This window comes from Esox lucius, chromosome 12 (genome assembly GCF_011004845.1).
Source record: "Esox lucius isolate fEsoLuc1 chromosome 12, fEsoLuc1.pri, whole genome shotgun sequence".
NCBI classification, from domain to species: domain Eukaryota; kingdom Metazoa; phylum Chordata; class Actinopteri; order Esociformes; family Esocidae; genus Esox; species Esox lucius.
The window spans coordinates 27,139,960-27,165,396 of NC_047580.1; the positions used below are offsets into that span (position 1 = coordinate 27,139,960).

At 45.1% G+C, this 25,437-nt stretch overlaps 1 protein-coding gene across 3 annotated transcripts in view; it reads left to right on the forward strand.

Moving 5' to 3' along the window:
• acap3a (ArfGAP with coiled-coil, ankyrin repeat and PH domains 3a) overlaps positions 1-25,437 on the forward strand; it is a 55,897-nt gene that overhangs the window by 26,264 nt on the left and 4,196 nt on the right. For 2 of the 3 annotated variants that reach the window (XM_010875336.3, XM_020052011.2), the window contains exons 3-23: positions 1,931-2,050; positions 3,244-3,297; positions 9,739-9,797; positions 10,370-10,553; positions 11,671-11,715; positions 11,829-11,924; positions 12,444-12,518; positions 13,895-13,906; positions 19,412-19,527; positions 19,790-19,841; positions 20,391-20,491; positions 20,824-20,935; positions 21,121-21,329; positions 22,780-22,944; positions 23,107-23,324; positions 23,485-23,586; positions 23,701-23,802; positions 23,909-24,132; positions 24,382-24,491; positions 24,804-24,914; positions 25,041-25,102. In XM_010875336.3, the coding sequence (XP_010873638.1) occupies positions 1,931-2,050; positions 3,244-3,297; positions 9,739-9,797; positions 10,370-10,553; positions 11,671-11,715; positions 11,829-11,924; positions 12,444-12,518; positions 13,895-13,906; positions 19,412-19,527; positions 19,790-19,841; positions 20,391-20,491; positions 20,824-20,935; positions 21,121-21,329; positions 22,780-22,944; positions 23,107-23,324; positions 23,485-23,586; positions 23,701-23,802; positions 23,909-24,132; positions 24,382-24,491; positions 24,804-24,914; positions 25,041-25,102 (2,329 nt within the window). The remainder of the gene's footprint in view (positions 1-1,930; positions 2,051-3,243; positions 3,298-9,738; positions 9,798-10,369; positions 10,554-11,670; positions 11,716-11,828; positions 11,925-12,443; positions 12,519-13,894; positions 13,907-19,411; positions 19,528-19,789; positions 19,842-20,390; positions 20,492-20,823; positions 20,936-21,120; positions 21,330-22,779; positions 22,945-23,106; positions 23,325-23,484; positions 23,587-23,700; positions 23,803-23,908; positions 24,133-24,381; positions 24,492-24,803; positions 24,915-25,040; positions 25,103-25,437) is intronic. The other variant, XM_020052012.2, reaches the window with a different exon arrangement.

The window sequence follows — 25,437 nt, forward strand, 5'->3', positions numbered from 1 at the left end:
TGCAGCCACAACACCATACTGTATTTAGGTGCTTATTTTATGTTACTGTACATCCTATCTCCTTCTGCACTTATGATGGATTAAAGGCATGGAGTACTGAACTCTATAGTGCAGGATTAAGGGATGCTGGTGATCGGAGCTAGCAACTAAAACCACTGCCTTGTTTACGCTCAAACACGCACACAACACACAACACACACACACTCAAAGTGGCGTGAAGCGCTCCTGTCTATACCACCTGACTGGGGCGAGTAGTTTAGTAATTGGAGTCCTGATGTAGATTTTCACCCATCAGCACATCAGTGTCTTTGTGATATATGACCAGACTTTATAAAACTACAGTCTGTGACTAAAAAGGAAAGCATAATCCCTGTTGACTTAATGGTTTAGGTTTGTGTGGGCAAAATGTGACGTGGCAAGGCAGGGAAGAGCAGGGTAAAGGAAAGGCGGCCGACAACATTAGAATGCATCCGGCTGGCTTTCAAAGCATCCAGTTTCCCACTAACGAGCGAGCCAGATGCTTTGCGGTTGTGCTCATGATGTCACCGGCCCATCTGTTCTGTTTGTCCTTGATTCCTGTGAATTATGTGTCAGCAGTGGTTAGTCTGAGGCTGCCCTCTGTCTTCGCTGTTATCAGCATTGGCACCCTGCGCCGGGCTGCAAACCAACAACGGCTACGAAGAGGGCCGAATGTTTCCATTTGACAGTGTTTGGAGGCTGTTTGCCTCATCGTGATGTGGCGGATGTAGAATCGAGTATACATTCTGTAATCTACAGCTTTTGGCATTAATCAATGAATAATAAAAAATAAAAAATGTTTCAACCATATCAAGTGTTATGCCCATTGGTTGTCCAGAATACTCACAGGAGTTTGATTTGGCTAACCCACCATAACTCTGAGCAGAAGTCTACTGTCACACTCAGAAGGAACAAGCAACATGAAGCCAACTGTCAAACCACGAATCCCGCCTCCAGCCCGCCTTTTCGTTTCCCTCCAGTTAAGGGAAACAGGTGGAACTCTCCTCTCAACAGGACCACTCAGTCCCAGTTCTCAGTTCTGCAGGGCCTTTAGGATTGGTATGGAGGATACGGTTGGTTGACCAGCCTTAGTTTGAGTCTGGCTAGCAGCTGTCTTGAGAACTGGGTAAAAGAAAGAGGCTGACCTTCATTCACTGTCTTGCAATGTTGAAAGAAACAACAACCATTCGCGAAACAGGACATTTGACAGTACATGTCAAAGGTTCAGCTGTCAAAAGTGAAACAGTTGTGAAAGACTTTTGATGACTTCTTAGGTTCAAGTCTTTCACTCTACAGATTCCTGTGCTATTGGCTTGTCAGCTGTGTTTTACTGTTTGGTAGCCTATGCAAGTATTAATGGAGAAGATGATTCCTGAATCCTGGACGCTTAGTAGCCGTGACATTTGTGTTTAGCTGCATGCTTATGTCATGGCTTAACATGTGGAGGCCAAGTGAGAATTAGCCTCACAGCACCTTACCGAAGGTGATACGTACAGGGTTAAAACAAACATGCAGCTGTAGAGCACGTATGCATAATCACTTAGTGTGGTGAGCAGGTTTTAAAATCGACTTTAGGAAATATTGTGTTGGTATTTGCTCTATGTACGGAGAACTCCCGTATCCTAACAGAGCTCTGTCTTCGCACATGGTCCACATCTGAGGGGCGACCAAACAAGTCGCTCTTCTCGCTTTTCAATCGTGGCTCTCATCTCTGCTTGACTCACATGAACGGCACGTTCAAGATTTTCATCTCACCAGTTGTAATTCACAGATATTCAAGAGCTGTTCATCGTCCGAGGTTGTAATCTGGTGCTGTTCATGTCCACCCGTCATTCTCCCTCTATCCTCCAACACAAACTGCCTCTCTCTGCCTCTCTCTGCCTCTCTTTGCCTCTCTCCTCTCAAACCCTAGTTGGTAAAGCTATGCAGCGGAATGATCGAGGCAGGGAAGGCGTACGTCAGCGCCAACAAACTATTTGTGAACGGGATCCGGGACCTGTCCCAACAGTGCAAGAAGGATGAGATGATCTCGGTGAGTTTCAGTTGCATCCAGAATGAGTCTGCTCAACACTCCCATCTGTTAGGTTTCAGACTTAGAACCTCGCTGGACATCACTCACACACAACACGTTAAAAATACATCTACTCTATGATGCTTTAGGCTCATCACATGAAATGTGGCCATTTGCCTGAATAAGTTGCTGAACTTATGGGTGAATGGGATTACTCCACTATTGGATTAGTCAAAAAATAGGGGTCAGTCCTTTAGTGGAGTCCCATGTATGTCCAGGACCACTGTCTCCAGGACCACTGTCTCCAAAACCACTGTCTCAAGGACCACTGTCTCCAGGACCATTGTCTCCAGAACCACTGTCTCCAGGACCACTGTCTTCAAAAGCACTTTCTCCAGGACCACTGTCTCCAAAACCATTGTCTCCAGGACCACTGTCTCTATGACCACTGTCTCCAGGACCACTGTCTCTATGACCGCTGTCTCTATGACCACTGTCTCCAGGACCATTGTCTCCAGAACCACTGTCTCCAGGACCACTGTCTCCAAAACCACTGTCTCCAGGACCACTGTCTCTATGACCGCTGTCTCTATGACCACTGTCTCCAGGACCATTGTCTCCAGAACCACTGTCTCCAGGACCACTGTCTCCAAAACCACTGTCTCCAGGACCACTGTCTCTATGACCGCTGTCTCTATGACCACTGTCTCCAGGACCATTGTCTCCAGAACCACTGTCTCCAGGACCACTCTCTCCAGAACCACTGTCTCCAGGACTCTTCCTAAGACCTGACAGTTTGCCAATTGTAGTAGACTGGTTGCCGCCAGCATTAAGTGGCATTAAAGGCCTGCGAGTACTTGGCTTCCCAATGGATTCACTCTATGTGTCTAATTCTGAGGATCTTGTTAAACGCTGCTCTTATTTGTATTTTCCGTCATAAAGATGGAAAGGAATTGGGTCTACAGTTATGTTTTCCTTCTCTCATAGTACTGTACAATACTTTGTGTGGGTCTCCTGTATTTTTTCATCTTAGTGTCCATTAGCAAAATATGTATTTTTCTCATAACTTGTCATAACAATGTGTGTATGTCAACTAGCTACTTTCATAAAAGAAATGAATCTTGGCATGGTAACAAAAATGGATCTCTCCATCTGCAATCTTGCTGAATACAAATACAGTATACTGAAGCTATTGTGTCTCGTTTTCTTTGCAGGAGTGCCTCGAAAAGTGTGGTGAGAGCCTCCAGGAAATAGTTAACTACCACATGGTGAGCCTTTCTTCTTTTACTCTCTCTCTCCAACCAGCACCTTCTTTTCTCTCAGCTCCCCAGACTGTCCCCACTGTACCTAGGCCAGATCCCGTCCTGTCCATCCACCGTCCACAGAGACTAGGCAGCCCTCAGCGTAATGATGTAATCACATCTTGAAATGCTAAGAAATGGAAAGGCATTTAGGCATCGCATCGGTCTCCAATTCCCTTTAACACAGGTCAGGGGCTCAGTCTGAACTGTCTTTTAAATTATTCAGCAGGCAGCAACCTTTCATTGACCGATGATTCCGTGTGTCTCTTTCTCTGAGTCATTCGATCACTGTGTGCTTGAATCGGTATGGTCGACATGTAAATACAATCACCTGCCAATCGGCACTGGGTGATCCTGCCTTGAAGGAGACCACAGTAGATCTGCAGGCAAGAGATGGATGTATGGAACCTCAGCTGTCCAAGCTGTCCGTCTGTTACTGTGGAATGTTTCATTCCTGTCGCAAATCATTCATTTCAGTTAGAATAGGAGGATCAGGCTTGTCATTTCCCTACACACTTAAAGGCTCAAAACAAAACAGAGGATATAACTGGAGGAAAATAGTGGATATTGTGTGAAAGCAAGCTAGATTGAAGAAACAAAAATGACCCGGTCACTGGTTCTCAAGTCAGTCAGACATGGTTCTTCATAACATTCCCAGTATGTCAGATATTTGCTCTGGTTTCAGCAAACTAAGGCACACATGTCACACTAAGTGCCAAAATGAACCAACCACAAACACACAATTTGCCAGATGCTTATCGAAACAAATAGGTGATGCTGCTTTTTTTCCAAGTTTTTTGAATGACAATCAATAACACAATCGCATCTTGCCCTAAATGCATAATTGAATCTTAAATGTAAGACTGTAATGTGTAGTGAATGAGCTCGTCCTATACAGAGAGACATTACCTAAAAAAAAAAGCCTGTTAACACGACTTCAGAGTAAAAATAAACATTTTGTTTGCCTTGAGATGCACAAGTTCAACTGATTTTAATGTAACGTTTAACTAGGAGCATCAACACCAACTGCCATAACAATTTTGACTTAGATTACTGAGACAAACCCCAGTGTTTGGACATGGAGGTTAAGGATGCCAGAAGCCAATTTATGTCCCTTGCTCTGCTGTTCCCTCTTTTCTCTCTAAACTCAGAACCCCTGCTTTCTCTGTCATTTGAAGTCCAGTAGCCCTTCTCCACGTTTGATGTTTCCGTCAGAGGAGTTTGAGGATATGTAAAGTGGCATGGATAGAAAAGGGTGCAGCATTCATTTCCAAATGGGAGAGGCCCCTGGGACAAGGGTGGATGACGAGTGTAGGAGCAACAGAAATGTGCCCATTTGAAACTGCAATCAACATGCAGGCAACGGTTCCATGAGAGTCCATGAAGGGGAGAAGTGAGGAGAAAAATCAACAGTGAAACAGGTCATGAGAGAGGCTGATATTTGGACAGTTCAGTTGCTGTTAGTTTACTGTTACTGTTGGGTGCAGTCTTCCCTGCTCCCCTCTCAGTATCCTCTCCCTGCTCCCCCCTCAGTCTCCTCTCCCTGCTCCCCTCTCAGTCTCCTCTCCCTGCTCCCCCCTCAGTCTCCTCTCCCTGCTCCCCTCTCAGTCTCCTCTCCCTGCTCCCCCCTCAGTCTCCTCTCCCTTCTCCCCTCTCAGTCTCCTCTCCCTCTTCACCTCAGTCTCCTCTCCCTCTTCACCTCAGTCTCCTCTCCCTGCTCCCCTCTCAGTCTCCTCTCCCTCTTCACCTCAGTCTCCTCTCCCTCTTCACCTCAGTCTCCTCTCCCTGCTCCCCTCTCAGTCTCCTCTCCCTCTTCACCTCAGTCTCCTCTCCCTCTTCACCTCAGTCTCCTCTCCCTGCTCCCCTCTCAGTCTCCTCTCCCTCTTCACCTCAGTCTCCTCTCCCTGCTCCCCTCTCAGTCTCCTCTCCCTGCTCCGCTCTCAGTCTCCTCTCCCTGCTCCCCTCTCAGTCTCCTCTCCCTGCTCCCCTCTCAGTCTCCTCTCCCTGCTCTCCCCTCAATCTCCCCACTCTGCCCCCCCCCCCCAGTTTCTAAATGGTTTCTCCCCTTCCATCCCCTCTCCTCCCTTTGCTCCCCTCTCAGTCACCCCTCCCTACTTCTCCTCAGTCTCCCCTCCAGGATACCTTTAGTCTGCCTTAGAGAGAGTCAGCAGCCTGTTTCGCTGGACATTAGCATTCCTATTGCTTTGATGTCTAGAATGAGGAAGAGCAGAGCCAGAACCCAGGAGGGATTGATAGTGATACACTAGGGAATCAAGGGGAATCCCTCTTTGGTCTCCAATATTAGAAACATTTGAACAATGATCTTTTCTTTTTGAACCAACAGCTCTCAACTGCTTTGTAGTTCGACCATCCGAAAAGTAATTGCAAAGCCAGTTTGGGTTTTCGTGTTAAAGCATTTGAATCCGTTTTTTTTGTTACCGACAACTGGCAGCAAATTGGAAATACCATCTGTCCACTTATTGTTCAGAACAGCAGAATAACGAGATGCATTAATAAAAAAGGAAAAGTGTTACATCTGCAACCACCCCTTAACCCCCTATGAAGGGTTGCGTGTGTGTGTGTGTGTGTGTGTTGGTTAAGAGCATGGCAGCAGCTGCCTCCTAACCCGCGATACCCCTCCAAGACTACTAAAACAATCAGACAAATAGGAGCTTTGTGCCAACTGGTCCTGCCATAGCCAACCCCTTATAACCCCTTCTCACAGTCATACACACGTGTGGACATTCACATGAAGGAGACACATGTGCCTTGAGGGAGGGCGTCTCTTCACTTCCTGCTAAACCAGTTCTTGCGCCAGGCCGGCCCAACCAGAACAAACAGGCTGTGTTTTCTTTGAAGTCAGACTCAAGCCAACTATATATCCATCCCAAGCTCAGAAACTAGGCCTGGTCTTTCTTCTCTGAAGGGTTCACTCAATGGATTTTTTTTTGTCTTTTCGTAGAACAAAACATAAAAGAAAACAGGGCCAGTTGTTGTTCAAGCGTGAAAGTCCATTTTGGTTGTTCATCAATTATTGATAGACTTAAGGCTCTCTAAACATCCTTTGTTTTTGGAAGGTTGATGAAAGGTTGATGAAAGGTTGATGACAGCCATGTGGAGTACACAGCAACGGGAACAGCGTTCTGTTACATTTACATTAGATATTCTGCTTTGTGGACCAAAAAACACATAATACTCTGGGAAATACTCTGGGATTGAGATTCTTCTACATTCTGATTAGAATGAGTATTGAGTAAAATTTATGAGATGTTGGGAAGCCCCACTCAGGAGGCTCAGGAGACAAAGGCATTTAGCTACAACCGCGATAACTAGAACGTGTATGTAACCAATGAAACGATGAAACCTCTGTTCCCTTGGCCAGCGCAACAGCTGATGGACGAGAGGGCAAAGTGGGACTCTAGCATTCCACCAGTAGCATTCCTGCAACCTTCCCATGCAAAGAGTGAGCGCTATGGTTACCCGGATGAAGCTGGTTAAGTACAGTGAGGATTACATTGCAGACCAAGTGGAAGGGAGACCTGATCTTTGGATTGCGTCAGATATCACCCTGTCCAAACTGGCCTGTTTAAGTGATGCTATTGTGTGTAGCGTCATTCTTGAGGTCTAACGACATGTCAGACAGGAGTTTTGTTTAACCTGTTCCTGTCGTTTTAATCATTCAGGAACTATCCGATAGCCCTGTTTTTAGCCGTGGAACCTCTCCCCGGTCAGCAGGCCATCTCTTTCTCTCACTCCACAAGCCGGGAGCACCTGTGTAATCTTGGCCTAATTAACACAACGTATCTCCAGACGCTCTGACTCCACACACACACACACACACTTACACCCACACACACACACACACAGCCTGCTGTCACCACAAAGCAGCTCATGAATGCCACAGGCTGAGGCTTTACAACGCTTCCTGACCCCTTAGCTATTTTCTGTCTCCGTTCTTCACACATGCACAAAAACACCACACACACACACACACACACACACACACAGCGAGCAACCTGTAGGCATGTAAATGCCAAACCTCTCTATGGGTGAGTAATACAGCGGGCAACCCATTTAGTAGCTGTCTCATAAGGGGGTCAAAAATGGCAACCACACTTCCTTCAGTCAGTAGTGTTTATTGTCCGTCCTGGCAGGCCTTGATGACGGTGTTTTGAATTGTCCTTGTGTCTCTGAGATTTCTTGGTCGCACAACAGAACAGTTTCTCATTTGCTGTCTTTTTAACTTGGATCAGGCAAAGCTAAACAATCGACCACACACGGCAAGACAGAGAGAGACAGAGAGATCTTGCCGTTTAGTGCTTTTCCTCTACATTGCCAAGCTCTGCTGATTTACAGTGACAAAGGGTGTTCGGCGTCTGCCTCTTAACACGCCGCATAATTTGAGAGCGATCCCACAAACCTTGGGCCAGAAGCATGAGAAGCAGTATATTTACTGGAAACATTGAGGTCTAACTGATGAATATATTTATGGCTGCTTGGTTGAGGCAGACTTGGAACTAAAAGAGTTCCTGTATTCGTTAATCAAGAAGGTTGCTGTGTCCTGAAATTATAGGATAGACACACCATACTCACTTCTCTCCTTCTGTTGCTTGCTCTCTGTCTGTTTTGTTCTCATTGCTCAAGTGAAGTTCATACAGTAATTAAAATAGCCATGAAAATTCCCAGCTTACACATTGGGAATTACATCAGTACACACTTAGTGACATTATGGTTGCAGCTGCTAGTCGTAATTCAACAAAATTGATTGCGTTGTTCTTTTGCCATGCTGACAAATGCAGTCTTAAAGTCTCACTAAGGCTGTATTGTGCCGTCTTTGTAATTGTAGGTTGACCACAGCAGGTATGCTGTTTTCCATTGACTAAGACTTTTCCATGGACACTCAAAGACCTTTTTTCGAATGACTGTGCCATAGTCATAGTGTGTGTGGGGTATTGATGTTAATCAATGTACAGACAGGTGACAAATTGAAGGAAAAACCAGTGTAATGAGGGGTTTATGCACTGCAACCCAACTTTAATATCCCTCTCGGTAAAGCTCTCGACAGACTGTTGAATGCCTGCATTGACATTCTCAGTCACCTGGGAAAGAGTTGCTCTTCTGTTTTTCTTTACACATGGTAGTAACACACAAGCAACGCTGTCATCAATTCCCGACCCTATTTACCGATCCAAAGGTCTGTCCAAAGGATCTAGAAGCAGATGCAACCTTAACCACTGCTCCTATTGAAACATTAGCCAGTTGAGCGCTCTTTGCTCCTGCTTCCATGCAGTTGTGCTACATGATACAATTAACCAATTAACATCCCGTCATTCACCTGCTGAGCAGGCCCAGTTGACCTCGATTATGGACCAGTAAGGCAGGAGGAAAGAATCTAAGTGACCTTGAAAGAGGGTTCGTTATTGGGGCGCTGAATGGTTTTGATGAGTATGAAAGTGATGTGTATCATATGCTATGGCGTTGGCAGTCACCTGATCTCTACCCAGTTGATATGTTGATTGAAGCTGTCCTGGAGGCTTATGGCCCAACACCTTACCTAGAGGTGTAGGATTTTCCTTTCACTTGTCAACCGTCAGTGTAGTATGAATGTAAAATGTTTAAAAAACCCAAATTATCCTTCCATGTTTCAGCTTGATGGTGAGAGCGGAGGACTAGTTTACTCATTTTATAACCCTCGGGGGGAAAACCCACTTTGCATGGTCTCCTAAAATTCCTCCCAAATCTGATTTCTAATCTAAACACAGCCATGCTCCCGGGCCACCACTCCCTGTTCCTTTAGTCAGACAGAGAGAGAGGATGGGCCACCAACCTATTCATCGCAAAAACACTAACATGAAATCCCATTGTTTTAAGGGCAAAGCGATGGAAGAGCAATTTGCGTGATTGCATCTATTCACTGTGTTCTGTAGCTCTGGTGTGGAGTCAGTAGTGGAAGTGGCAATGATTTATAACCAAGCCTCCTCCCTACCCTCTCCTTCTATCCCTCCATCCCTCTTCTCTCCCGCCCCTGTGACCTATTTTACTGCACCCGGAGCGTGGCAAAAGCAATCACTGTGAATGTCCTCAGAAGGAGAGAGGAAAAGGAGGATGTGTACTGTATGAAGGAGAGTGTTGTGTGTTTGTGTGCTCATGTGTGAGTAAAAACAAGTGTATTATTCATCTTACAGTATTTGTACGCGTGGAAAGGGTGAACTAATTTCTGTGTTATCGTTTTTACATTAAATACATTTGCGGGTTATCAATCCAGTCCTTTGTCGCCCTCTGTTGGTCAATACTGAATATGACTCAAGACAATGAAGGGCTGGGTGGAACCCGAAGCCTCTCAGGATCTGTGATAACCTGTCACTTTGGTAACAACACACGCTAATGGCATCTGATTTTGTGTTTTAGATTCTGTTTGATCAAGCCCAGAGGTCTGTGAAGCAGCAGTTGCACAACTTTGTGAAAGAGTAAGTGTAATGAAACATTTGCATTGTGTCATACTTTTCCCCACTGTATTGCTGGTTAGATTGACTCACCAACCCGCGTGGCACTCTGCGACCGTCCTGATGTCAGACATGGTGGTTTATGAGGCCACCAGGAAGGTGAACTAGGGTGGAATAATGAGGAACACGTTTATCAAAAACACTTTGTTGTTCTCGGCCAATCCTCTAACCACGAGCAGGAGTGTCATTTCCGACCATGAGCATACCAGTCCTTGGTAAATCTAGCGGCTACAGATACACTGATATATCAGCTAGCAATTGTTATCGGCTGATAACAATTAAATAAGCGATAATTAGAATGTTTTAAAATGGAAGATTATTTCAGACCAATGATGCTTTCGTCTGAATGGGCACCTAAAATACTCCTGTAGTGTTTTAGAAATGGTTTGTGTTTGAGTCCTGTGCCCTGTGGTTTGTGTATGATTCTCTTATCATCAGTGTAATAGTATCATCTAGCAGTCCTCCTACTGCCGTCATCTACTCTGATACAGTTCAGAAATCACACAGCATAAGTGTTCCAAATCTCTAATTCTCAGGGACGTCCGTAAATTCAAGGAGACCAAGAAGCACTTTGACCGTGTGCGCGAGGACATGGAGATAGCCCAGGTGAAGAACGCCCAGGCTCCCAGAAACAAACCCCACGAGGTGGAGGAAGCCACCGGAACACTCAGCATCACCAGGAAATGCTTTCGACACCTGGCTCTCGATTACGTGCTTCAGGTGAGATGCAGAAACTATACCAGGGACAGCAGGGATTCCGACAGATGGAAACTTCTAGTCCTTCTGTCTGGAAAATAATATAATATGGCTGGCTAATATTTCCTTAATACTTTTTCATCTTTAACTACTGATCAAACCACCTGGTTAGTCCCAGAAGCCTGTGGGTTATGTTAGATAGATGTGGTTCGATGTGTTCCAATCACTGATTTCTTAGTTTTGTACAACACCCCTCATTGCGACCTCCCCACGAAGAACGTGGAAGCAGTCTGAGACAGACGTAGCGAACAATAGAGCAGCGTAAGATTTCAGAGTTGTCCGAAAACAACAGAATTCTTCCCCCGAAAGGCAAATGTATCGGTACATTCCCTGGAAGGCCCTTAAAACGCTGGCAACACAATCAGAGAGAAGGTAACAGTCTGGTCGTTTCGGTCAGTCAGGAAATGCCAGTTCACACACTTTAGCTCAGGATGTTTTTTACCTCAGAAGATGTATAGTCTTCTGTCGTCTCCAGAGAGCTACTATATCTGCCTCGGGGAACAGAGTGACGGATGTGGTGTGATCGCTGTGGCACCCTCTGTCTGCATTATACATTGTGTCTGCCAGCACAAATGGTCTCTGCTCTAATTTGGACTGTGGGTGTGTATGTGTGTGTGTGTGTGTGTGTGTGTGTTTGATGTGCGTGTGTGTGTGTCTGTTTGTGTGGCTATGTTTGGTTTTATTGTGAAAGCGGCTAGAGGCATTGAAGGTCACGGTGTGTGTGTGTGTGTGTGTGTGTGTGTGTGCGTGTGTGCGGGGAGTTATTCTAGTGACCTCTCAGTTGTGTCACTAGATCTCATTTAGGTTTGCATCATTCATTGAAGTTGACAATGAGCTAAATGTCAATGTTTTCATTCCTAAAATACCAACACGGTGACCATGATAGATTCACCATTTTGATATCATCTCATCTATGTCACCACGTTTATAAAATACAAGAACAAAACATTTTAAAAAACATTGACATTGACAGGGCTGTAGGAGACGCTATTGTCCACAAGAGGGACATGTTTCAGCCGACTGATTCTGGTTTCATTGTAATCCGAAGTGTTTCTCACCCTTACCTTTTCCCCTCCTGCAGATCAATGTCCTTCAAGCCAAGAAGAAGTTTGAGATCCTAGATGCTGTAAGTGCCTCTGAATATCGAATCAGTCGACATTCAGCACAGCGCTGTGGAGTGTTTGGGATAGATACCGATGATGTATTGCCTATATTCTCTCGTATGTCTTTATCCTGCAGATGCTGTCCTTCATGCATGCCCAGTACTCCCTCTTTCAGCAAGGCTACAACTTGTTGGATGAGATTGACCCCTACATGAAGAAACTAGCTGCTGAGGTGAGCATCAGTACACCTTCACCACCCTCATCCGCGGCCAGTTCTGTTAGGCCATAAGCCCTGGGTCCTGGTACTGAATTGGTTACGATTGAAAATATTGACCCAGGCAACTGCATCACTGCTCTGCCATCTGTTTTACATAACAGTGCGTTTGCCCTCTGATTTGGCTTTGTGAAACCGGGGACATTATGTGTTGTCCCTGAATGAGCTTGGGTGGTTTATGTAGCAGACCCATAACAATCCTAGTCTTAGACTTCGGCAGCCTTGTACACTGTCTGGGGAAATACAGTACCCACATACCGCTGTATGCAGAACAGTGAAACTAACCATGGCCTATTGAAAAAAAAACACAGAGTTGTCGTTTTCAACTCTTGATTTCAACTCTGTTTTGACTTCTACACTTTTGGCGTAAGAGGACACAGTCTCATGGATATTCCTTGGCTTAACCTCTTCTCTACTCCCGGATCTCAGCTGGGCGATCAACCTCACCTGAGTGTGCGTTTTAAATCTTGTTTTCAGTTGGATCAGTTGGTGATTGAGTCTGCAATGGAGAAGAGGGACATGGAACACAAGCACGCCACGATACAGCAGCGGGTGAGCACGCCACCAGTGCACTTCTCACCTTCTCTTCAGTCAGTCGGCCAGGTCCGGGATAACATGCTGCGTGTGCAATAGCCAGGACTCTAGCGTTGCCATGCTCCGTGAATACATGGCTTAATGATGTCAGTTGGCCGTGTCTGTACTAGGATTTCTGTTTTACATGTCAGCGTTCCCTTCAGTCCAGTGAATTCACCACCTGCAAGGCTGTCTTCTGTTATGACTGGGGGATTAGGAAGGAGGCAATTTATTAATCTGCTTTAGAAAGCCTGGTCATTGATGTGACTGGTAAATCAGGCAGAATTAAGTGTTTTAAGAGGCTAATCCCAGTGCCGTCTACTGTAAACAACAGTGCTCATCACTTTTCACGTGTTGTTGCTAATCATTAAGATCTGTGGCGTTAACTGTGTAATATGTAAACTGCTGACATTTGAAAAGAGTTCTCTCTGTCCTGATCTCATTGAGCCTCTCTTTGTGTTCTATTTTAAAGTTTTCACAGATCATTTTGGTCTCGGGTGCCAGTCACTTTTGCCATTCTATATTTACTGATATAAAGGTTTCAGTTTGATGTGAAGTTGACAGCAAACACATAGATCCTTCTGGGACAGGTTTAAAAAAAAAAAAAAAAGGAATGGATTTCAAGACCATAATTTTAGCCGTCAAATGTGGGAACTGAAGCCATAAGACAATGGTTCCTTGACGTGCATGAAATGTATCCCGACTCGACCTGTTTGCGCTGTCCAGCGCGACATTGATCATATGAGTATGAAAGACAGCACAAAACCCATCTAGCTCAAGGCTAGTCTTGTCCTGGCTGTGAACGAATAATCCCTGGACTTCCTTAGGTCCTCATCATCTCCATGTGACAGTGAACTGTCCTGTTTCAGAGCACTGAGCCCCAGGGACAATGCTTACCTCAGGGAGGATCAGTGGCCATCTGTCCCCACGCCGGCAGAATGCCAGACAGGCAGCCCTGGGCAACCGGCTCATACCAGGCCACTGCCAGTAGTCTGTGGGCAGACAGAGAAACAAGACGGGCCGGACTGGATGTTATTGATCTGTTTATGCCCCAAAGGCCACTGGCAACTAACACGACCCCACTGGCAAGTGTGTATTAGCCTGAAAAATGAAGTACAGCATTTGATCAGAAACCAAAAATATAAGGCTTTTGTAGGGCTGGTTGTTGTGAAATAGGGCCCAGACGTCAGGGACACCGGCTTCTAGTTACTTTATGTGGCTCTTAGGCCAGTAGGATTCAAATCTGAGATACAGTGAAGCATGAATATCAGTCCCTCAATTGTCCTCCTGTGTGTGTTATAATGCTGCCTTTTCTCTCTCCATCTCCCTGATTCCCCGACCATTGGCCCCACCAGACTCTGATGCAGGTGAGTACAGTTTCTACACTTGTGAGGGATGAATGCATACATATAGAGCACAGCACTGCTAAGATGTACCACAGGAGCACATTAGCCAACTCTTAGTTATCCGAAGCTTTTGCGTACGTGGTTTGAGAGAGCACACTACAGTACATTAAATAATGTACGTGGAGCCGTGAGCACCTGTGAGTTCTGTATGACTTCAGTAGGCAGAGCATACGATGGCAGAGTACGTAGTTTGTTCCGAGGTGGGTGGATCGGGTTTGGATTTCTTCTGTTCAGACGTGATCTGCGGAATAGTTCTCATGTAGGTTTTGTAGATTCCCCAAGATTACATCTTGTTGATGGCCACTGTTTATGGCTGATGTGTTTCTGCAAGTTCTGATGCCGACCAGAATGAATATTCGATGTTAATATCATAGTATTTGGGGAATGTGTTTGTTTTCACATCACTTCAAGCATCGTCTTCTATCTCGGCTGAGACATTTGAAAAATTAGTAGCTGCTTTTAAAAAACATGCAGTGGTCTGACCTACATGCTTGTGTTCCCCTTCCCTCACTAAAATCCTTCTCCTTTCTGTAAGTGTTAAATATCACATCTGAACATGAGCAATAACCCCTGTGTAAACGTACATGTTGTGGTGGGTGCCCTGACATGAAGTACAAAAAGCAGAGAGCAGAATAAAGTGCTGCCAGCGAGTGGGGGAGCACCTCCCTGGTACACGGAGCAGAGAATGCCTGTAAACCCCTGAGAAGTCTTATTCATTTTTAACACAGGTTTTAATGGAGGAACTCTGTCCTGGCCAAGTTTGCCTGTAGTTTGCAGCTACTATATGTCTCTCAGGCTCTAGGGTACCGCATCACACTATAGTACAGTACCGTCACACTGCACTAGAAAAACAGGTGCTGACTTGAACCTTAAAGGTTATTCATCTTTCCCGTTTAAAGAACCCTTTTTGGTTCCATTTAGAACTATTTCAAGGAACCAAAGAACCCTTTTCAAAAGAATGTTCCAAGAGTGTGTTCTAGGTTACATTCTTCTTGCCTTCACTGCACATCTATACATCCCACCTGTAACATACATTAGACTTAATTACTGCCCTCTTCTATTAGAACCTCTGGTTTACTGCATTTCGTTGTACTGTACTGGTACTTGTTCAGTGACAATAAAGTTGAATCTAATCCAGTCTTTTGAATAACTTATTGAATTCAACTAAACACATTCTTAAATATGTGTTCATAAGAAAGATAGAAATCATATTAAATAGCTTATATTAAGGCTACCATAATCATTAGACGCTTACTACAGAATTGGGATTTAGAAATTGTAAATGTGTGAATGTAACACATTCCTGTGGCAGCAGTGTAAGGAGAGCTAAGAGGACCACGAGACTCCACGTGAACAGGCTGTTCCCACGGGTCTGCTGCTACTCAGGGAAGGTGCCAAGCTGGTCAGGGGTAGAGCTGAGGGGACCAGAAGATCCTGGCTGCAGACTGACAGACTGGGCTAATCAGTGTCAGAGTGGGCAGCCCTGTCTCCCATCACCAGGCGGACGAGGACTCATGACGTTCCTCCTCAGTCTGTTTAATCTAGTTTAGTGTAATCTTATTTAGTGCGTTTTTGCCTCATTTGACGTTGGCTTTGGCTGATCCCGATCAAAATGTCTTACGGTTTGTGTGTATCTTAATCAGTTCTGTGACATATGCCACAAACACAGCTGCCATCGTTGTGTAGATGAAGCATCCATTAAATGGTATGTTGAACTGCTTTATATGTTAGTCATTCCGCAGGCGTCTAAACGAGAACGGCTTTATGGTAGTTCGTACTTTTTTTTTTCTTGTCTCCCGGTGGGAATCAAACAAAGCACCTTGCTTTACCAACTGGGATACAAGGGAGCTTACTGTTGGTGTGAATGAGTCCATAGGCATATATAAATAACTGTGTTGGAAAGCCAACGTGTTTCTGTATGAAATGGCATAGTGTTCCACAGTCACTCCAAGGGTCCACATATTACCCAAAAGGCCATGCGGGAGGCCACTCCAGTCCTGGTGAATCAAACCACTTCTTGGTTTCATCCAATGCTTCCAATTAGAGACTTCTTAAGAGCTTTGACACCTGGTGAGTGGAACTGGTAGGGAAGAGACAAGAAACAGAAGTGCTTTCACCCCTCAGGACCAACATTGCCTACCTTATAGGCCAGGGGTATTCAAACCTTACCCTCCTGGATCCTACTGGTTCTCTGTTCCACCTCCCCATCTGGTGTGTCAGGCCTGAACAAGTCTCTGATTACAGGGTTGCAATGAAAATAGACTGGAACTGGCTTTGAGGTCCAGATTTGAATGTCCCTGTTATAGTCTATAAGGGCGCATTTCATAATTCATTGTCGAGAGTCCTGACATACTATCAGAGAGGGGTTGTCCAAGATATATCCTAATTAATGGATACTGAGGTGTTCGTGATGAGGTTAATATCTTACTTTTCAGTCAAGCAAAGTATTTCAGTATCCTGTTTCCACGGCTAGGGTGGTGCATCATAAATCATTAGTGAGCCTTGCTGTCCCTGCAGACATTTGATATTGGAGAGGGCCCTGCTCTGTTACGGGCTTCTTTCTCAAACTGACATATGTAAGAATGCAAAGCAATGCAGCTCTCAGAAGCCTGACCCTCTGTTGAACTGACTGCTAGAATTCAAAGTTTTCACCTGCATGGATTGAAACTAACGATCTACATTAAATTCATGAAAATGTGTACGACCTCCACTTAAAAATGATATATATATATATAGATATATACATACATACATTTACATAAAACACATATGGGATTGTCCCCGAAAAATCCTTTTTGTTTTATTATCTGAGCCCATGACTCCTATTGTGATAGGTTGATCTATGACCAAGTGCCATCCTGTCCCTTGGATGTCTGATTACATCTCTCACCTCCAAGTCCTCCTCTGGCCCAGCTACCTTACTGCTGGCACCTGGACCAGGACCAGAACCAGCACAACCTAAGTACAGGGTGGCCAAGTCTGGCTCAATAAAGATTTAATGGTAAATGCCCTAAAAGTAAAAGTAGCCTTGGTGTGTCTTGCATTGCAGCAAACCTGACTGCATTTCTAACAAGACGCTCTGTTGCTGTTGTTAAATTATTCACATGCCAGTCATTTTCCCTATGATGCCAGGTCATTAATAATAAATAGACTCTGTGCAGAAGAGCATCTTAATATCATAGAGCATAAAATATTTGCTTTTTTTCAAGCGTGGGATAACTTTAAGGGTATCCTCACGTAGACGGTAAGGATTTTAATTCTTGATGGCAACTGAAAATGGACACGTGCATAAATGACTTATATGGTGAATGTGCTGCTACACTCTTGGGTTTTCTATAGCGGCTTGCGTTTTGGTTGTTTACTCTTTGTTCGGTTACATGTTTAAAAGGCGGATACAGCTTATCAGTGGTGATTGTCTATTGTAACTGGGATCATTGCCAGATGGAATCCAGTGACTAAAGATTCCCTCTCGTGCGCTACAGAATGCTCGTTCCGGTGGTTGAAGAGTCGTAGAAGTGTCACTGCGCTGCGTGGAGTCCTGTGTCACATAACAATCTTCCGGTCTCTAGGTCAAGAGCAACCTTAGTCTGATCTGACTTGAAATTTTAAAGTGCGCAATTGAATTAGCAGCTGTATGATAATAAGATATAATCCAAAGCCTCTCACAGCAACTCGCAGGTGGCTGGTTAGCGCGTGCACATGTGTGTGTGGGGTAATTACACTCGACGGACAATTGGCTGTAGCGGTCTAAGCATTTTAAAGGAATTAGAGTGGACTTGTTCACAGGGATCTCTATTCACTGAACATTTTATTCGGTATTGTATTGTTTCTGTTCTAGTTTCGTTTACCCGTTTAAACGTCCAATGCTGTTGGATAATTTAAAACGCTTGAAAATGAAGATATTTGGAAGGTTGGACCACACTCTGGTGGGTTGAGTTTTATTTTCCACTTTACTAACCTACATATTCACTTGTACTTTTTATAATCTTGACTACATTTGTAGTATGTTGTTATGTAGATTTTACCTTCCTTTAAAATACATTTCTCGTGATAAATCCTTGCAGTGTTGAATAGCATATTTCAAATAACATAGTAAACAGCAGCAAATTCAGCTGAAACTGTAGATATTTGTGATTAAAAAAAAGACATTGGGAGATAAGGTATTAGTATTTTTCAAATAAGGAGTGATTGATGAGCATACAGGAACTTTGATTAACATTGTGTGGCTAAAGCAATCTAAGCCCACTTCCGTTCCGTTTTCTAGATCAATGCATTTTAAGACAATCCATACAGAAAGTTATAAAATACTCAAGTCAATCGTGCACTGTTTGATTTGGAAGGATAGCTTATTTGGATGGAGCTGCGACCATGGGAGGTGCAGTTCATTTAAATGTTATGGACATCCATGTCATTTGAAAATAGTTCAATTTTAAGTACGTTTCATATATAAAAAAAATAATTCGCATTTAAGAAAAATGTAAACAACAATTATACCTTGTTAAAAGTAACCATCAAGTACGCTCACGATTTGATATGTAGCAGTTATTGTATATAGTCAACCTAAACTGTTATATAATTATATACAAACTGTATGCAGGTTTTATACCAATTCCGTTTTTTTTTTTGTGACCTAACTCCTTAAACCGCTGAGTAAGCAGCCTAAGCTAACTTTTTTATAATAATAATGGAAATGTACACATTGCAGTGTCTATAAATGATTGACATTGAAGAACAATGGTATTCTAATGTTTATTTTATTTTTTTAAATGAGCAGCTAAATCATTGTCTTTGTGCTCTCATTTCTGCTATAGAGCTGGTTGAAGTTAGTTCAGCTTTTATCGCAGGTAGCAGCATCTACGATGTGCCCCATTCTAGAGATGAGATCGTGTTTCACAACACAGCAGTGTGCACCAACATCTGTGATGGATCCAGTCTGACAGAATAACAGCCCAAAATAACTATTTAGCTGCATATTTTGCGTGGCCTATTAACCTCATTGCATCACGGTAGTGAATGTTCATTTGCCAAGACACTGTTGTCTCATTAGTGACTTGAAGAGGCTTGATGAGCATTATGAAGACACTGAAAAGAGCAGGGGGGTAATATAGGATTTCTTCAGTCAGAAGAATTTCTTATGCAACCGTTTTGTGTCACTGTGGACCTCTCAGATGGTAGTTCCTAAGCGGCACAGAGAGAAGCTCTGTCAGGATACAGGCAGGCTTTCCACATCTCATGTACAACACACACGAGATTGTGAACACTTGACTGCACATATATGCGTCTTACAAGGAGGGCTTACAGTGTATTCTGATGTGACGGTCAAAAAAATTGCATGAAGAGAATCTCTTGTCACATTGCATCTCCTGTACACTCATTTACCAACATCAGTCACATCCCCAGTCCCACCTCCTCCAATAAACCACGGGGTTAACTCTGGGTCTCCTTTACATTTTTCTTCTATGACAGGATTTCTCTTACGAGGATTCAAAGGCAGAGTTGTTCAATGTGGACGCACCCAATGGTGTTGTGATGGAGGGATACCTGTTTAAGAGGGCCAGCAATGCCTTTAAGACGTGGAACAGGTAGGTGGACAACTAATCAGTAACTCTCCTTTAACCACCCACATTCTAACTTCCAAGCATATTATATAAGTGCATTGCAGGGTTACCTAACTGTTCTTTAACAAGTTTTTTTGTTTTACATGCTTCACTGGAAACTGTCATAACCACAATTATTTTTGTTATCCAAAGTCCGCAGCTCAGCGCCATCTCATGAAAGAAGGAAATCTGTCAACATTTAACATCATAATCAACCACTTTTAGTAATTTCATTTTTTTTCCCCAGGAGGTGGTTTTCCATCCAGAACAGTCAGCTGGTCTATCAGAAGAAGCTGAAGGCAAGTCCAAATATACATCTCCGGATGGGTGGAGGTGGGTGGGTGGAGGTGGGTGGAGGTGGCGAGGGGTCAAGAGTTTACACACTAATTAGGTAAGAGTGCAGAGCTGCTCCGGAAGTCAGTGTCGACTCCATGTTGGTGAAAGTCAACCCTTCACAGTGGAGGAGTTTTACTGGATAGCTGAATACACCTGAGAAGTACAGTACCCGATCATTCTGACTGAAATATCCAAATGTAATTAGATCAGCTGGAAACACTTAACATAGTAAAGTGAAAACTCACCTCAACTTTGGGCCACAGTGATTTGTCTGGAACATAAAACCCAGTGAGATCTGGATGAGTTTTGGTTCATGCACCTGGTCCCCTTTTCTAATTGGTGGGTGAGCGTAGCCTTTTCTAATTTTCAAACGTCTACATTCATCAAAATGAATCTTAACTTCTACTGGCTAGTGACATTTCTTCTCTGCTGTGGAAGGTGTGGTGGTGTGATGAAGCATTTATCTCATAGGCACAGTTACTAACCCAGGCTCTACTCCATGTGACCAATAGGATTCCTTGACCGTGGTGGTAGAGGACCTAAGGCTGTGTTCAGTCAAGCCCTGTGAAGACATTGAAAGGAGGTTCTGCTTTGAGGTTGTCTCCCCTACCAAGTATGTCCAACTTCATAGTATCTGGATAACCTTACTATTTAAGGCAACATACATTATACAAAAACAATATACTGATTATATAATATCAGAACTATAGACATAAAGCACTAGAGAATACCATGCTGATTTTTAATTTAAAAGGGAACATACTGTCTGCATATTTGCTGAGGAAGGGATGCCGTCTGCTTTTAAAGTGTTGAGCAGAGGTGTTCAAATGCATGTGACTTAGAGCTACTCAACCAACCGTTGATTCAAGGTTATTTCCTAAGTTGTTCCTATGAAGTGACGTTTGAAGATGTCTAGGGAGTAACACGAGGTTGTCTGTCCTTTAGGAGCTGTATGCTGCAGGCTGAGTCGGAGAAGCTTCGGCTAGCGTGGATCCAAGCAGTGCAGGCCAGCATCGCCTCCGCCTACAGGGAAAGCCCCGACTACAACTACATTGAGGTACGCAGGAACAATGTTACATCCTTCTGTCCAAGAACCTGACTGTGACCGAACTCCTTAAACCGCTGAGTAAGCAGCCTAAGCTAACTCTGGCGTGTAGCGATACAGCAGCCCGACAGTGTGATAACAACCGGTCCGCAACACCCCCCCATGTTAAATGTGTCTGTGTGTGTCCCTGTCACCAGCGTCTGGACCGGACTGCCTCCCCGTCCGTCAGCAGTATTGACTCGGCCAGCGAGCCTCGGGAGCGCGGCGTCAGAGGAGAGAGTATCCTGCACCGTATCCAGTGTCTCCCGGGCAATGAGTACTGCTGTGACTGTGGCCAGGCGGACCCACGCTGGGCCTCCATCAACCTGGGTGTCCTGCTCTGCATCGAGTGCTCCGGCATCCACAGGTACCGTCTTCCCCGACGGAGCGCAGTACTAATACAGGGTGGTTGAGGGGTCATTAGTGTTCTAGTCCACGTGTTGGCATCTTGGCTCTGAAAATATGGAACCCTGCCAATGGCCAGAAGAGTGCCTCGCTATCTGCTTAGCGTAAGACATGTTCTGCTACCAGGTGTGTTGATCATTTGTATTTTATTTTACATCCAAATCAAGTATTGACTAATCGTATCTGTCAAGTTTAAGTACTCCTAGGGAGAATCCTGACTGTGACCTAACTCCTTAAACCGCTGAGTAAGCTTAGAAGCTATTTATGTGGGCAATAAGGGTTTCTTTGCCCGGAAAGCACTATATTAAATAGCCATTATTACATTAAAAAGTACAAATAACCACTGCTTTCGATGACTTTGCCAGATGCTCAGCAAGCACTTCACTAGACATCCTTCTGCTCCTTGAGGAAGTGTCTTTAAGTACTGTTCAACTGGTGCAAACGTCTTTTGGCTTTTAGAGTCATTTTCTGTCTTTAACTTGCCCAGTTTGGTTAAATGTACTTCATAACGTTTATATAGCAAAGAAGGAACTAATAGCTGGATCAGAGCCAGAACATAAATGGATCAGGAAGCATTTGGAAAGTAGCTTATTATCAATGAATGCTTTGATACTCTGGTCCAATGAGGATTAGTTTTCATTCTGACATCACTACAAATGGAAGCTTGATGTAAGGAATGAGAGCGCAGCGGAAGAAGAGGCAAGCTTTGAATGGAAGCCAGTGGAGTATGCAGAGGAGTGACGTGACATCGGAGACCATGGGAAAAGTTGAACATCACAGCTTTCACACTAGAATATGGTGTCTGTCAAGCATTAAGATTTCTTCCTTTTAAGTGGGTAAGGTTTACTGCAGAGCCAAAGCTATTCTCTCTACTTGTGTAATAGCCAACTTTTCTGAACCTTCTGTTCAATATTCAATCTGTTTCTCTTTTACTGTCTAAGTGGTGAAATGAGATCACGCGGGTCTTCCCACATGAACGATGAGGGATACACAAACAGTATTCCACACATCAGTTTAGCTTCAGTTGCCTGGATATCAGAGGGTTTTGTTGGTGAAACGGCGATTTGCGTGACATTGAGGGCAGCTACTCTGTTTCCCATGGGGATATCGCCTTTCAAACCCCTAGCAACAATTCACCCCATGTCACACAGTGTAAGACGGTGGGACACAGGACTGTCCTCAGAGCTTCCTGTGTTGCATATTAGGGAAGCAGCAGTAATGTTATCCTACCACGTCTGTCATAAGCAGATAAATAAAGTCATGGATAAAATACCTACATTTTTTTTGTATGTAGCTGTTCAATAGCTTCCTACCCATTCCAGCTATTGAATACTCCTGAGTACATAATGCATCCAAATATATATATATTTTTTAATGGTTTTCCTAATCTATCTTATGTGATTCTGTTGCAGGAGTTTGGGTGTTCACTGCTCCAAGGTGCGTTCTCTTAACTTGGACTCGTGGGAGCCAGAGTTACTGAAGTTAATGTGTGAGCTGGGAAATGGTGTTATCAACCACATTTATGAGGGAGCCTGTGAGGAGCTGGGCCTAAAGAAACCAGGGCCTTCAAGTTCCAGGTAAGAACTGGTACACTGTTCAAACTCCGGGATCAAGTCTCCGTTAGTTGGTAACCTTATCTCACATTTCCCACTCTGACTTTTCCATTAGACGGGGAATTTCCACAGCAGTACTGCGTAAAGTTAAACAATAAACGCTTAGATTTCTATTACACCTCACAGACAGGAGAAGGAGGCGTGGATCAAATCAAAGTATGTGGAGAAGAAGTTCCTGAAGAAGTTGGGGGCCACTGAGGTGCTGGTGAACGGCGGACCGAAGTCGGAGCGACGCTGGAGTGTGAGGAAGTGCCGGAGACACAACAGCGCCACCACCGTGCCGAAGACACGGCGGAAATACAGGCCGGAGCCGGGCAGTGCCTCTCCTGCTGCCCTGTCCTCAGGTACCCTGACGTCTCTCCTGGCAATTTGAGGGGAGGCTACCTTCCTCGTCCTCGCGCTCTTATCCAGTGTTCTAGTGGTTGACCATACGCTGACTGACCTACCGCCATTTAGTATTCAAATGCTAATTTAATATTCAAAATTGTTCTCTGTTCTTCACAGCCGCTTCAGCTCTAGAGAGGAAGTTCAGACGAGAGTCACTGTTTTGTCCAGATGAGCTGGACAATCTCTTCTCTTACTTCGACACGGGATCCGGGCCTCGTAGTGAGTTGCTAACCCGGGCTAATGTCCATCCGCCACAGCCCTAAACCGCAGATGAACCTTTTGTGTTGGGTGTTTGCAGTAGTGTTTAACATGTCCCCGTCTTGGCTTCTCTTGGCCCTGCAGGTCTGAGCAGTGACAGTGGTCTGGGTGGCAGCACGGACGGCAGCACAGACATCCTGGTGTTTGGCTCTGTGGTGGACAGTGTCACGGAGGAGGGTGAGAGGCGACACAGACCGCGGTCACTGATCGATGCACAACACATTTGCCCTGGGGGCGATGCGAATCCCAGTTGTTAACAGTGGTTCTGGTTTGGCCCCCGCAGAGTGTGAGGTGTCCGAGGACTCTAGCGGAGAACCTGAAATGGAGCCCGAGAACCAGTCGGACCCAGAGGACGTGTGTGAGGTCCACCCGGGGGTGCTGCTCTACAAGGCCTCCCGGGCGCACAACCTGCCCCTGATGGCCGAGGCACTGGCCCACGGCGCTGACGTCAACTCGGTCAACGACGAGGATGATGGCAAGAGCCCGCTTATACAGGCTGTAATTGGGGTGAGTTACTGTGACGGCAGGTGTATTTTAAGCGCCCCGGCCCTTGTCATTCACCATTAAGTAGACGGACACACTGGAAGCCTCGAGCTGAAGTGTCCTCCTTTAATGGCCGACTCAGCGTTCTGCGACGTGCCTCGATGCAGGCTTCGGTCCGTACAGTACCGTATGCCTGTGACATAATCCAGGGCCTGTCACGCTTTGTTGTGCTTCATTCAACCACGGCCTGAGAACCTGTGCATTCCTTCCCAGGGGTCTTTGATAGCCTGCGAGTTCCTGCTCCAGAATGCAGCGGACGTCAATCAAAGAGACGCCAGGGGGAGGGGCCCTCTACACCATGCTACATATCTGGGACACACAGGGTGGGGAGCAGCAGCACAGCACATTCCCTCTTCTCACTTATGTCACTGTTGTGTTTGAGACGCCGGTAAAATTTCCACAGGAAATGCGTAGAATGGAACTTTATTGTCCATTCTATGCAAATATATTAATTCACAGCCGACCACTGCCGTAATCTGCAATGATTAAGTATAAGAATTGCATTAAAAGCAGATTTGTGTCCGTTTCTTCTATACCATTCCTGCTGCTCTTTCGGGCTACGCCGCGTGAGGGACAGAAATGCAGACTTGATATGGGACCACTAGGGCATTTGTCGATCCGGTCTCTTTCTACAGGCAGGTGTGTTTGTTCCTGAAACGAGGAGCCACACAGAACGACGGGGATGAGGACGGCCAGGACCCTCTGAGTATCGCCGTGCAGGCAGCCAATGCCGACATCGTCACCTTGTGAGTTTCAGTGGGCCACCGGTCCCTGTCCCTCACCGGATCCTTTTAAATGCTTGGTGACCAGGGCTTAGCCCGACTGATGTACCTAATCCAACTGACGTTGTTTCCCTCTCCTCCCTGCGTCAGGTTACGTCTGGCCAGGATGAACGAGGAGATGCGGGAGTCGGAGGGACCGTTCGGCCAACCAGGTCAATATCCCACTAGCAGCCCCACTGAGCAGCAGTATAAGAAATGCATACAGGAGTTTATCTGTCTCAACATAGCTGAGTGCTAGACGTCCGTCACGCAGTTCTGGTCCAGTGAATCAGGCTTTCCTTTCTGGTGATGGTTGGCGGGGGAACCAATAGTAGGCCAGGACTGCAGTAGGACTGTCTGAAATCTTGTTCAGGAAGGGACATTGTCAGAAACACACCTTTCTCAACCAGATTCCTCTGGCGGCTTTCCCTCCCACCTCTGCTTCTTCCCTAATGAACAGGATTCTTTTGAAGTCGTCAGCCCCATGCTCTAGACAGCGTAGCAGCTT